This window comes from Athene cunicularia, assembly GCF_003259725.1.
Source record: "Athene cunicularia isolate RWA chromosome 6 unlocalized genomic scaffold, athCun1 chr6_part1, whole genome shotgun sequence".
Taxonomy (NCBI): domain Eukaryota; kingdom Metazoa; phylum Chordata; class Aves; order Strigiformes; family Strigidae; genus Athene; species Athene cunicularia.
The window spans coordinates 2,478,593-2,492,621 of record NW_020799105.1 but is presented as its reverse complement, the minus strand read 5'-3'; the positions used below and the strand labels follow the sequence as shown (position 1 = coordinate 2,492,621).

General features: G+C 36.8%; 1 protein-coding gene and 1 long non-coding RNA gene across 4 annotated transcripts in view; one reads left to right on the top strand and one right to left on the bottom strand.

The window, feature by feature from the left end:
* The first annotated feature begins 14 nt into the window (after nt 1–14).
* Nucleotides 15–14,022, top strand: SAMD8 (sterile alpha motif domain containing 8). 3 transcript variants are annotated; one of them, XM_026851119.1, is made up of 7 exons: nt 115–487; nt 1,262–1,395; nt 7,276–7,883; nt 9,602–9,697; nt 10,468–10,585; nt 11,394–11,544; nt 12,502–14,022. In XM_026851119.1, exons 3-7 carry the CDS (start codon nt 7,303–7,305, stop codon nt 12,804–12,806), a joined length of 1,251 nt encoding a protein of 416 aa, XP_026706920.1. In that variant the 5' UTR covers nt 115–487; nt 1,262–1,395; nt 7,276–7,302; the 3' UTR covers nt 12,807–14,022. The 3 variants fall into 3 exon arrangements, with proteins under 3 accessions (XP_026706921.1, XP_026706920.1, XP_026706919.1); XM_026851120.1 differs by lacking the exons at nt 115–487; nt 1,262–1,395 and adding an exon at nt 15–92; XM_026851118.1 differs by lacking the exon at nt 1,262–1,395.
* Nucleotides 4,108–14,029, bottom strand: part of LOC113481471 — a 15,528-nt gene continuing 5,606 nt past the window's right edge. The window contains exons 2-3 of the long non-coding RNA XR_003398686.1: nt 10,717–10,720; nt 4,108–4,120 (exon numbers count right to left, since the gene is read on the bottom strand). This is a non-coding gene — a long non-coding RNA (uncharacterized LOC113481471). The remainder of the gene's footprint in view (nt 4,121–10,716; nt 10,721–14,029) is intronic.

The window sequence follows — 14,029 nt, the reverse complement described above, 5'->3', positions numbered from 1 at the left end:
AGCGTGTGCGCGCCCCGGGCTGCGGACGGGCTCCGCGGGTCTCGGGAGGGAAAGGGTGGCTTCGCTCCAGTCGCAGCTTCATCTACCGCAGGGTGGGGGGGGAAGCCGCTTGTATTGTTTCTTGGACGAAAATCTGCTCCGCCGAAATTAATGCGCGTATCTTGCACGGACACATCTCTCGTGGGGTCTGACCCTCATCCCGCGTGGGCTGGCGGGCTCTCGGCGCCAGCTCCTGCGGAAACCAGCCTGCTGGGAAACTAAAAATCGTGCGCGTCTTTCGCTTAAGTTATTTCATCTGCTGTGGCGAGGATGGAATGGTTTAGGCTTTGTGCCTGGCTGTGTCGATTTCGTTCAGAACTTAGTAAATTTTCGACTTCGGCTGTGATCAACAAGGGAAGAAGCCCCATTAGCAGAAAGGGCGTGAACGTGTTCGTCGGGGAGGTGGCAGGATCCGCGATGTGCTGAGCAGGAATTGGAAAAATATCGGGTAGGTCGGGGGCGTGCTGCTACTGTGCTTTTTCGTTATAGAGAGTCTGGTAGGAGACGGAAATCGTTTGGTTTCCCATTCCACTGTCAGCCTTCACAGGAAACGAATCGTTTTTGGAATTGGTGCCGAGTGCTTGTGCTTTGTGTTAGTCTTACAGTCAGATATCAAAACACTCGTACCTGGGCGAAACAGATATTCAGCTGTTTTACTCTTTTTCTCTGCCAGTGGTGTAAAACTGGTGGGCTTTCTGAGGGCAAAATATTGTTGAGTTAAAAAAGTTTTTGAACATGTAGAATTTGATAATTAACAAGGCAGCATGGAAAAGCGCTGCTCCTGATCTGCATGCGTCCTGTTGGAGTTTCAGGTATAAAGGGAGGAGTCTGCCTGTGTGAGTTTAAGGCCCAAGTGTGTTTAGAAAGCCGACATCCTGCAGGGACTTGTCACCCACTCAGTCTCTCAAATCAAATATATTGTTTATGCATTAGGTGGCCTCACGGCCTAATTACTTAATGAGTATTGATTCCTATTAAAAAAAATAATAATTAAAAAGTGTAGGTTTATTCAGCTCTAAGTTAATGGAAGTCGAGGCAAATGAGAGGCAATTCTAATGTTCACATTTATTGGTTTGTAATTGGAGTTGAAATGGTCTCATGATTTTGTATTTGATGCTTCAGTTTGCAGAACTAATTTTATAAAAACTCAACACACAGGCTGCGTTGTAAGACGACTTGATGGGAGGATTTCGCTTGAGCTAAATGTGCTCCGTTTCCACAGAGCTCCCTAGTGCAGCTGGACACGGTGTCTGTGATTGTGCTGCTCTTTGGAGTGGCAAGAGCTCAGCAAGACATTTCCTGGCATTTCAATACCCCTTATGTTTGGGAGGGGGTGCCTCTTGCTGAATACCAGAGATGAGGAAATTCCTGTGATCTGCTTCTTCCTTTTGCTTTCTGTGATATAGAAGAAAAGGTGGAATTGACTTGCAGGATTGGGGCAAAGTGATTTTTATACCCAGTGGAAGGAAATTCTTTGGGAAATTTCGTAAGTTTGTTGTGACAGTCCTACTTAGATGTGAAGGAAACATTCTGTAGATTTGTAGAGAGCAAGAATTATCTTGATTTCTGTTCTATGTGATCTTCTTTTTGCTGGCTGTATGGGTGTTTTTTTGGTAGCATACAATTAAAAACCCAGCTTGGCCTAGAGTTTGCAATCTGTTACCACTTTTCTTTGTACAGAGTTCAGTTTTGCAGCCTGTATAATATATATAAGCCATATTACATTACAAATGTTTATTTGATAATCACATAACTTTAAAAAGTTTATTTCTCATTTATTTTCATGCATCTGAAATGAAGAAGGCTTCTAGATTTTTGCTAGACCAGAAAGATCAGGTTGTAAATGATTTGTGGAGAGCAAAACCAAACATACTTTCACTTCAGATATTGTTCTGGTATTAATTTGGATGGAGAGTTTGTTCATGTCTTCCCCCATTTCTATCCCAAGATGGGAGCGTGGGAAGAAAAGAAAGAAATGAAAGGGGAAAAACAAACCTGAATTGTTTTACTGCCAAGTTGTATAAGGATGAAGAGCAGCAAACATTTTGTTAGGAGATGGATAGACTATTTCTTGAAGTTGGAGGGAAAAACACTTGACACTTCACATTGAGCACCTGAAATGCTCGAGATCTTGTACAAATGTTAATACTGTAAATTACATCCTAAGTTAAGTGGTGGAGTACTTGATCAGTTGTTTAAAAATCACTTGTGTTTGTCTTGAATTACGGTGGTAGGATAAAAAATGTTTTGTTAACTGGCAAGTAGAGCAGTAGTTGAGCGCTCTTAGTGTTCACTCGAGTATAGTACAACCCATTTGGTTTAATGAGGTGTAAAAGTCAGGGAGCAGTGTGTATTCTGTTCAGCTTGCTGCAGTTACGTAATTGCACTTAGTGGTTCTTAAGACAAATATGTTTAGCTTTCAGGACTTTCTGTAGTAGATGCTGTCAGTTTTGCATGGAGGCGTTCCAGCAGACTCTTCTAAGCGTATAGAGCTGATCTTTGATTTCACAGTATCAGTTCTATATTTTCCACAGTGCAGCACTTAAGTGAATAATTCCTGAAAAGCACATCTTCCTGATGGTTTAGAACCTAAGACATACGATAAACTAAGCAAGTGTTACTTTATAAGATTTCTTATCTTACCTTCATAAATAGCACTGAGACCTTTGAGTACGGTTAAAATACTACTGCTAACCTCACTAACTGGAAATGTTTATGAAACAACTCTGATAGCAAAGTCATCAAGTAAAACTGAATGCAAGTTCTACAGGAATTTTTCTGCATTTAAAGTTGTTGTATGCTTGCTTCAGGAAAATATCCAATTTTTCAATCTCGTGGGCATTTTGCTGTGCTTGATCATTTTATGTATATCATGCTAGCTATTGTATTCAACCCTTGAAAAATCATGTATTGTTTTTGAAAGTGTCTTTTTCAACTTTTGTTTTACAAGATACTGTACTCTATGGTGGCATTTAAAAGGTAAGGATTAAGTCACTGTATATTGTATGGCAATGAAACCTTTGGTGCTATTTGCTTTAACCAAGCACTAAAGAATTGAGAGTTTTTAGGAGGAACAAATGACAAGTTTTTGATACAAGTCAGCAGAGTATTTGGGACTTGATGTGTAACAAAGGCAATGCTGTGTGTTCTTTTTCCAGCAGAGCATTCCTAAGTTGGTATGTGACAGTGGCCTTATTATTGCAGGCTGACTCAGCGCACGTTTTTATGTATGGCTTCTTTGTGTTGGGGAGCCAAGGCCTCAAACCTGGGTCTTGTCCACATTGTGAATCAGCAGCCTCTGTACAGTAAAACTTTTCCCCCAAGGTGTTCTCCTAGGCCAGTGGATCCAGCGAAGGAGGGGCTGATTGGAATTGCTTATATTCAAACTTCAGTTTGAAACCTTCCACAGAGAAATGTAGGTTAAGTCACTTGAGATCTGATAATTCTTCAGCGTCCTTCCTAAAATTCTTCTCAAGGATAGTGAGAATTGAACGTAGCTGGGGGAAAAAAGTCAGGGCATGTCAGCAAGGAGAGCTACAGACTCTCCCAGGCACATGAAGGCAGGTGGTGAACCAGTAAAGGTGCCAGTAGGGCTTTGCATGCGTGTCTGGAATAAACAAATCCGCTCAGCATTCTGTGAACTGCTGTGGACATAACTAGGATCTTATTTAACCCTTCAGCTATAATTCTGGTGTAATCAAATGTGGTTTCTTTAACAAGATTGCAGCCTAATGTTAGTGTGATAGTAATGATAGTTTTCCTTGGCTAGAGTAATGATAATCATACTCAACTTTCCACATTTTTTCCTCACTATACTGACTCAAAGTCTGTATGCTGGGAAAGTTAGGGACTTAATGGCTGACTGGCAGTAATTCAGTAGAGAAAGACATGGTAGAATTTTGGATAAAAATTTTGAGAGAGATTAATTTTCCATATTTAAATATACATCTAGGAAAAATACATACTAAGAACCAGGGTATACTCAGCCTCTCAGAGGCATCTAATTTCTTATGCCCTAATCAAATTGTAGAAATGTTCATGGCTCATAAAGTAACATTTTTCTTTAAAAAAAAACCCCAAACTTTTGCATATGCAAATGAAGTTCATATTCAGTTGTGTTCATGCTGTTAATTGAAAGGCCAGGGAAGGGAAAAAGGGAAGTGGGACACATGATACGTACTGCTGATGAGCTGACTAAGTTTAAAGTCACAGTAGCAGGAAAGTAATCAACTAGCTAGCTACAGACATTGCTGATGTCAGGCAAAAAGTATATTTTGCCCTCTGACGCTTAAGTCTGTGCTTGCTCTGTGTTGCTCATGCATGTTATTCATCGTTAGATAATTATTTGGTTTCAGCAATAAAACCAGTAATGCGGAAGGCAGAGTAGTTACCAGTGCTGCTTTCTTTCAGAAGACAAGTACAGTTATGTAGGTGACTTGGTCTGTTCTGCTATGTTAGTCGCTTTTGCATTGCAGACTGGTAGTGTTGGAAATGTTACGTAGCATTCCTAAGCTTCAGAAATGAACAGGAGCAGCTGGGTGCAGAGATCTGTATTGTATTCCAGGTGCTAAGACTATGAGGGGAAAGTGCCTTTTTCACTCTCCAAAAGTGGCACTAAATGAGTAGTCTGAAGGAGAAGGCAGTTTCTGACTTGAAAGAAGTTGCCTTGTCATCAAAATTGAACTTAACTGTTGTTTTTGGGATGAAATTAGCTACCAGCTGTATGGAATGGTGAGAGTTGTATTTTGTGTAAGTACTTGAAGTACTTGTTTCTTTTGTTGATTTCTTTGTCTTTTCCAGTTGGTTGTCTTGTCTTTGACAGCATTTAAAAATGAGAGCAGGTCCTATCAGATGCATTTTAAGATTAATGTAGACTTTCTCCCAGGTGCAGCCCATTCATTAGTGACCTTTGATGGGTATGCTTACTCAGTGTTGTAAGGTTACTTTTACTGCATGTTTGGTAAGGGTTGATTTTTATTCCTGAAGTGCCAAATGAAGAAGCACTAGCCTGGTGTTAGGCTACTTGACTTGTTTCCTGCGTTTTCCCTCAGAAGTTGCTTAGGTTAGAAGACAAATCAGTAAGTTGAGTGTATTTTTGGTGAGTCTAAATTCACTGCTTTTAGAAGACTTGTGATGATTACAGTGTTATAAAAAAATGCTGTGATTTAGAATTTTTTTCAGTATTTCATCTGTATTTCTGAGTAAGGAAAATTGTAAGTCCAGATAAGCAAATGAAGTTTGTTTATTTTACTGGAGTAAGATAAAAATAAGTAGTACAAAAAAGGTCAATTAATTGATCATCAATTACAAATTAAATGTCATCATTTCTCTTGTTAATAGCTGTGTGAGCAAAGTAGTTACAGTTGTTTTGAGCGAGACTTTCAAAAATAGTAAGATAACATAGAAATTAGAAAATACCCTTTTATATGGAGAAGAAAGAGTAAATGCAGAGATTCTAGTAGTGGTTTGTGGATGTTTTGGCAACTATTTAAATCAAAGTATTAAAGATTATATACATATTGATTGTATATGGAGTTTTGAGAAATTAAAACTATGTGTTAAGTACATGTTGTTAATATACAATCCACTCCATAGAGAATATATTAATAAGTATCACTCCTTTAATTCTTTTAGTACCACTCCCTCAATTCTTTTAGAAGAGCAAGTTTGTTGGCTGTTTTTTCCTTCTCATTTTTATTCTGAACTATTTCTTTAGCACTGCTGGGAAATCTCACTGAACAAATTGAATTGTCTCATATAGAACAAAATAGTGCGTGGTCCTATTAGATTAGATGTGAGCTGGAAGAAAAAGTTGCATCCAATAATTATTATAAGAGCTACTTCTAACAATAAGTGCAGTACCTCTAAAAAGAAAAGTAAGAAGCAAAAATCCTCTGTTTTTGGAAGAGCTGTGTCCCTGAAAAAGATGTAAAACTCTGTTGAATATTCATGATGGGTTTGAGTACCTGTTTACTATATACAGAAGATAAATAATAGATTAAATAGACTGTTTAGATGCTTTCCTTCTGAAAATCTTGAATGATGTATGTGGCACTAGTGTATTGTACTGTCTTGTATTTTCTGAGATTTGGCTGGCATGATTGAAGCATTCTAGTTAATTAGACATTTTTTGAGTACAAAGGAGCTGTGAAATTGTAGCTATTTCTTAGATGGTAGCTGTACATAAGCCACCAAATATAAATTATGCATAAATCCATTCTGTACTGCTGTGGGTCTTAAATATTGGATAAGCTTTTTATTACTTTTACATGTTGACAGCTTTTCAAAGTTTTTTTCATGTATCACAACATTCTGTGGTTAACTTTTTTCTGGTGGTTGTTCTAAGTTCTGGTAACTCATCACCTCCATGTGACTAAAATGTTGCTGAGATGTCTTACCTTCATTAAAACAATGTTGTAGAGTCAAGAAAATAATTACTGAGAAATCTATATGAAGAGAATACATCTTTTCTGGTTTTGGTGTGTTGTTACATTATCTATTACCACATCACCTCTGAAAATTCTTTGGAATTAAAGCTAATGCTTAATTTTTAGTAATGTTTTGAAAGCTGAGTATTTTTAAAGGATTCAAAATATAATAAGCATCTAAATTATTGAGACTGAACAAATATAGAAACATGATGGCTGCACCATCAGCATACAACTAAGATGTCTCGGGTCAATATTGCTGTAGATAGCTAGTCCTAGGTTTATTGGGGAGGGGCGGGGAATGTCATGGCACCTAAGCTTCAGTATATATTTTAAAACAGTGGAATGTATAGGATCTGTTATTTTAGCTTTAATTAAGTTTTACATGGTTGCTGGCTATACTTTCTCTTAGTTTATGAACTGCAAACAGAGGAAACGGCTAATGATTAAGCTGGTATTTAAATAGAGTAATCTTTGGTTTTTATTGCGTAGTGGAATTAACAAACTTGGATTTATTTATTTTATTAACAAAAGAATAGAAGTTGACTGGGTACATCTAGGAAATACTCTGCTTCTTAGTAGCTTTAAATTTCTATTTAGGAACAGGTGAGATACTTTTTATTCAAGAAAAATGAAATTATTTTAAAAGCATTTTTATATTACCTAATAAATTATATGTCTGGTTTTGAGCTGGCTCATATAAAAAGCCTTTGGCTTATTAAGGATCTTAAATTGCACAAAATACACTGGTGTTTCAATAATCTTTGTTAAACATTCAGGTCTTATTTCTTTCCCTAATATGTAACAGGTCAATTCTATTGGTGGATAAAGAAGGATGATGGCAGGGAATAACCAGCTTTGCATTCGACGTTGGACTACCAAGAATGTGGCCAAGTGGCTGAAGGAAGAAGGCTTCTGTGAATATGTGGATGTTCTGTGCAATAGACACAGACTAGATGGAATTACACTACTGACACTTACTGAGTATGATTTACGATCCCCTCCTTTGGAAATCAAAGTTCTGGGGGATATCAAAAGGCTGATGTTGTCCATACGCAAACTGCAGAAGCAACATATTGATGTCCTAGAAGAGCTGGGTTACAACAGTGATAGTCATGTTGGCACAGCGTGCCCAAGTGTTGGTTCACTGCAGGGTACTGACTGGTTTTGTAATGGTGACGTACCTCGGGACTATGACGGACCAATTACTGACTTGAATGGTGATCAGTATCAGTATGCAAATGGAAAAAACAAACACTCTGCACGAAGACTGGACCCTGAGTATTGGAAAACGGTTTTAAGTTGTGTGTATGTCTTCATAGTGTTTGGCTTTACATCATTTGTTATGGTTATAGTACATGAGCGAGTACCTGACATGCAAACATATCCACCTCTGCCAGACATCTTTCTAGACAGGTAAGAAATTTTCTTTTAAAACAAAATAGTAACTTGATGGTTAAAGTATAGGCTGTCTTTTCTTCATTCTTGAAGTTCCATGTGCTCTTGAAGATGCCTCTGCAAAATAGTAATTAGAGTGTAGTAAAATGTTCTGCTAAGATTGAAATGTGCATCAGTTAGATGCAGAGATTTAGTCTTCTTGGGTAAATAAATTGAGCTTCTGTTCTATCTAATTTATATTATCTATCTTTAGCTAATGTCAATACAGGAGTTAATTTGTCCATCCTTTCATTCTGGTCCAGAGTGATGGTCAGCTGTTATCAGTAGGCAGCCACATGTTTTTTCTGAAATCCAGATGCTGCTATGAAGCTTAACATGTCTTGATATAGAAAAACTTTCGATGAAGGTATATTTTGGTCTGCCAGTGAGCAAGGAAATTAGCAGGGGATAGCATTGATACTGTATTTTGTTGTCTCCCAACTGTCAACTTGTTGAAGATGGTTTAGAGAAACCATCTGAAGTAGACTAAATAGATCAGCATCTTTAACTGTAGAGTATCAGTGTACTAAAACACTGCTGTGATTTAGGCAGTACATGCTCGTTTTTTAAAGAACACTTTCCACTTAGGCAGAAAAGAGACACAATAGCAAAAGTGAAATTCTAGTTATTGACTATAGATTTAGTAGAGGATAAATGCTCCCTTTGGGGAAGTACACTTGCACCATAGATAACTTGTTTAGAGAGTTTTAAAATACAAGATAAACTAAGAGTTCAGTCTTCATGATCTCCTAATTCCTGCCAGTAATTTTCATTTTCATCAGTGGTTTTCATGAAGTCAGTAGGAGTCTAATCTTTTGAGTAACTGCTGAATCCCCCATAAATTTAGATATAACTCAGCAAGGATGGACCACATCCAACAGAGTGGAAGAGGGAAGAGAGAGCAGGAGCTGTGGCATTACTGGATTTTGTTCCCAGGACAGTAGGAGGATGGGGGAGGTCAGAGAGCAGCAGCTCACAAAACAATGCAAGGGGACTACTATAGAGCCAGTGTTTAAGCAGCGCTTTGTTACCCCTTTATATTGGGGAACACAAAACTACAAGGAGCAGCCTCCTGAAATCTGTTGATCTGTATTTTGGTGAAATTGCAGAGTAGAAATTGTTACTGGTGCCATACATGTGCAAGAAAATATTAAATCTTTTGACAAGCAAGGCTAAAAGGTTTGCATAAAGTGATTATCACTGAAATCTAACTTGGAAAACAGCTTTTATTTTTCCTAAGTTTCCTGTGCAGTTCTACTTCATTACAAGTATCTAGGATTTTAGGCTTTGCCAGATTTCATTAATTGTGTGGACATGGCATTCTTATAAGCAGCATAGTTCACATGATGCAAGTTTTTCAAAATGGAAAAGGTTGTTGGGAAGCAATCGTAGAGGAATACATCTTGTTAGTAAATTGCACGTGTGAATTAAGAGAGCATACTAGAGACTGACTTAGTGAATTGTGGGTAAATGTCTATTGAAAATACGTTATTAGAAATGAGATAATGTAATTAAAATTCAAATTCTTATTCAATCTAACAAAATATTTTTTTGTTGTAGTTTATTGTCAGATTAATGCAAGTTAGTTCTGTAGTTAGAACTTTATATGCCTTTATTCTCAATGCTGAGATTAGAAAGAAAAATTAAGCCTTGGTATTTTAAATTAACTTTCTTGCTTCATCCTTTTTTTTTTTTAGCGTCCCTAGGATACCATGGGCTTTTGCTATGACTGAAGTATGTGGCGTAATTCTTTGCTACATTTGGCTGTTGGTTCTTCTGCTTCACAAACACAGGTACAATATATACAATATATAAATATATATATATATACACAATATGTAAAATTCAAATTAACTGCTACTTTGATTCAGAGAAAGGACTGTAACAAGAATTTATGATGATTAAAACTTTCTGTTCAATAAGAATCTTTTAAGTTTCTAATATGTTCTGTTAAAATGGATTAGGGAGGATTTAATCAAGAATGGCGACTCATGAATCTTATGAAGGAGTAATCTGAATTTACTTTTTAACCAGATTTATATGTCATTTCCTTCAGAATATATGCGTTCCAGAGAATGTCAGTATATACTCACACTCTCATACTGTAACAATTTTGTACAGTAAGAAAATCCTACAAGAATGAAATTTCACAGGATGACTGAGCCAGCCTAGCAGCTTGCTGTCACCAAAGGGTAGAAAACCTTTTTGTGTGCATGTGTATCTTAAGTTAAATTTTTACCAGTTTGTTGATTTTTAGCAGTTTGCCAACGGAAGGTATGAGTGCCAAAGCTAGTACAAGTATAGCTTCAAAGGAGTGTAGTTGTACCTTTTGGTCACAGTAAGCCTGCTACAGTGTCTCACCCTGTCATGTGGAACTATAGCTTTGCAGTACTACTTTAAAAAAAAAAAAATTTTTTTTTTTTACTGTGAAGCACACAGCAATGATGAAGGGATTTCATGGGACAAAGTTGGAGTGTGGGGAAATGTGTTTATCATAACTTTCCTGATTTAAAAATATAATCTATTAGGATTCTTGAAATCAGTTCCTATGTACTTTTCCCAGATCTATACTCCTGCGAAGGCTGTGCAGCCTCATGGGGACAGTATTCTTACTACGTTGCATTACAATGTTTGTTACCTCACTCTCTGTGCCAGGCCAGCACTTGCAGTGTACTGGAAAGGTAAAATTTAAGATCGTTTTTCTTGTTTCCTTTTTTAAAATTTTATTTAAGATATGATTTAGATTGTTGTGACCATAACGTTAAGTGTGTGTTTGTAAGAACAGTGTTGTTTCTCTCCTGTTCCCCTCCACACCCCTTCATTAATTGTTAGTATGCAGACAAGCATCCTTAGGGGTCTTAGAAGGACTTGCCACTTTGGAGAGGAGATAGTTACTTGGGGAAGGCTGTTCAGAATATTTCATAATGTAAACCGGAGAGAATACATCAGAGAAGTGTGCACTTAAGATACTGACTTAATGAAGAAAGGCTGGAAGTGGAGTAATCATTTGTCTTGTTGGATGCATGCTTTTGAAAAAAAAAAAAACAAACCAAACCCACACATTATTTCACCCCTTCTAATAAATAAGGGATACCCATAAAACATGGGATTTTTATGGTTTTATCCTAACTTTTAGTTAGAAGAGGTTTGAGTTGAATATATTGGAAGCTGGACAGTGATGCATTGAGAGGTTGAATATATTCAAAAACAGGTGGCAACTGTATATAAATCACTTGTAACAAAATACTTGCTCTAAATTCTAGTATTCATCAGAGGTGGAGGTATGATGAATATAATTAGTAACGGCAGTTACTAATTTGACTCACTACCAAAATAAAATCCAGTGATGTGCTAACCTGCATTTTAATAAAAGACTCAACATGATAAACATTATTAAACATACATAGTGCTATACAGTTAACTTTAAGAATATAACTGCTCAGGCATTGGGTTTGGAACCTACTAAAAGTTAATGTTGCTTTCTTTTAGTTGTATGGCAATGTTTGGGCAAAACTCCAGCGGGCATTTGCAATATGGAGTGGCTTTGGAATGACTCTGACTGGAGTACATACATGTGGAGATTATATGTTTAGTGGCCACACTGTTGTCCTGACCATGCTCAACTTCTTTGTCACAGAATGTAAGTAGAGAGTGTCAATACTTAAATGTCCTTAAGTGTTAAGAATATGTACTGCTTGTCAACCAAGGGTACAAGAGTGTAAATATTTAAATGTCTCATAAGTATTAAGAATATCTGCTGCTTTACTTCCTCAGAAAGTTCAGAGTGTAACATTTAAGCAAAGAAATATAAACTGAGTTTGCTGTGCTCTTTCTCAGGTCTGTGGTTGTTCGCTTGACACAAAAAGAACAGCACCACCTAGATTAATGGAAGGATGAATAGGACACACTTGAGAGAACACATGAGCCAAGAAAATTAGAAAGATTTTCTAGCTTACTACTAGGAGAATACTAGGGAAGATACTTAGGATTGTCAGTTTCTGACCATTTCTCTAGGTATCAGCCACTGTCCCCTATCAGGCAAAATACCCATCTAGGTGGCTGTACCTTTAGTATCATCCATAAAGCCAAAATACCAAACATCATGCTGACTGAGAATATATGAAACAATAGTGCTCTTCTGCAAATACAAAGTGTGATTTGGTACATTACAAAGCTAACATAGTTTGAATTCATCTATGGTGGAATGACTGCAATAAGAGAGTTATGTATGCTTTATGACATTTTCCCCCTTATTACATGGAAAAGACATGATTTTCATTAAAAGAAGTTGGTTGAACAAAGAATTCTGCTTCACATGATCCTAAACCATTTTAGGATGCTCTGTTAATCCAGAAATGTGTAACAGCTGTATTTGTAAATGAAGTCATGAAGTGATAGACATTTATAACTTGTGTGGTTGTTTTAATTGGATTTATTGGACCTGTAGACATAAACAATATTTCCAGATGAAGACAGTAACTTAATCACATTTTTGGATTAAAATTTTGTACAAGAACTTACAATGTTTAGACCTGGATTTCGTAATAAGCCGTATTTTTGAGACAGTCAAGGTTAGTCACTTTCTGTTTTCTCCTAGATACACCAAGGAGCTGGAACTTCTTGCACACCTTGTCCTGGGTCCTGAATCTCTTTGGAATCTTCTTCATTTTGGCTGCACATGAACATTATTCTATAGACGTATTCATTGCCTTTTACATCACTACAAGACTCTTTTTGTATTACCATACATTGGCTAATACTAGAGCATATCAACAGAGTAGGAGAGCAAGGATCTGGTTTCCCATGTTTTCTTTTTTTGAATGCAATGTTAATGGTACTGTTCCCAATGAATATTGCTGGCCCTTTTCAAAACCTACTATACTGAAAAGATTGATTGGCTGAAGAGCATGTGGGTCAGTTCAGATTTTCATGAAGCATTATGACTAAGATCCTACAAGGCTAGCTGCAGGGGGATGTAAAATAACATTTTTCACTCCGTGACTACCACCTCATTGTCTTGGTTATTGGATTCTTAGCCATAAATTGGGGTTTCCCATACTTCACAGGGATGTGTTTTGTTTTCTTGTTGCTAAAATAGAAAACAATGCAGGGACTGGTAAAGGCCATCAGTGAACCATGAATATGAACCAGAATACTGATACCCTTAGTAAGGTTCTGTGTCAATGTTTATGTAGCTTAAACATCAAATACATGCTTGTACTGAATATAATATACCCCTTACAGGTCCAAACACTCTCCATTACCTGACATGCCAGCCTTTATGTATACTGACTAAAAAAATCAGAACTTTATGAAGACTTTCTTTAAAACAGTCATAAATTCAAACCAAACCCTGTGTATATTTAAGGATTGGGGAGTACGGTGTCATATGAAGAAGGCAGTATAGTTCTTTGCTAAAAGGGTCTCTTAACTGTGAAATAACAAGTCTTAAAGTATAATTGACAGTGTAAGTGGTCTGCATACTGCCAAAACTGAAGGTCTGCCTTGTGGCTATGCAGTGATGATCTGTTTTCTTTAATGGGAACTTATTTAGTCTAGTGTATCAGTTGTCTATATGGTTGTTCTAGCACTTTGAAGTTTTCCCTTTTGTATTTAAATAAATGAGTTAAAGTAAATGCTACATCCACTGAAAGTAAAGTTAATTTAGCTTTAGTGAGTTTAAAGCCACAAAATAACTTTTGTATGGTTTTAATTGCTTTGTATCCAAACCTGTGCATGCTTTTTAGGAGCAGCTCTTTAACACTGGAAAAACAGAACAGTTATCTTCATATATCTTACTGTCCCATAAATGGATGGGGAAATGCATGTAGTAACTCTTTCAAGAAAAGTAATAATAGTGCGTATTGGAAATAGTGCTCATATTGATGTATGTTTTAGCACTCTGGTGTCATCAGTGTTGAATATCTGTGGATATATATATACATGCAGTATATTTGTTTATATATATATAAACACACACAGTGTATGTTCTTCTAGCAAATATGAAAAGAGACTAGTTCTTAAGTTGCTCATTTACTACACCGAAGATAAAAGTACCATAAGCAATTAAGTTTTGGTTGTTTAAAAGAAAAAAACAAAACAAAACCCAGAATGCCCCCCCCCCC

Excerpts from the sequence above, each read along its gene's own strand:
- SAMD8 (XM_026851120.1), top strand. The coding sequence starts at position 7,303 with ATGATGGCAGGGAATAACCAGCTTTGCATTCGACGTTGGACTACCAAG. Across the intron at positions 10,586-11,393 it reads ACTTGCAGTGTACTGGAAAG|TTGTATGGCAATGTTTGGGC; the intron begins GTAAAATTTAAG and ends GCTTTCTTTTAG. Across the intron at positions 11,545-12,501 it reads CAACTTCTTTGTCACAGAAT|ATACACCAAGGAGCTGGAAC; the intron begins GTAAGTAGAGAG and ends GTTTTCTCCTAG.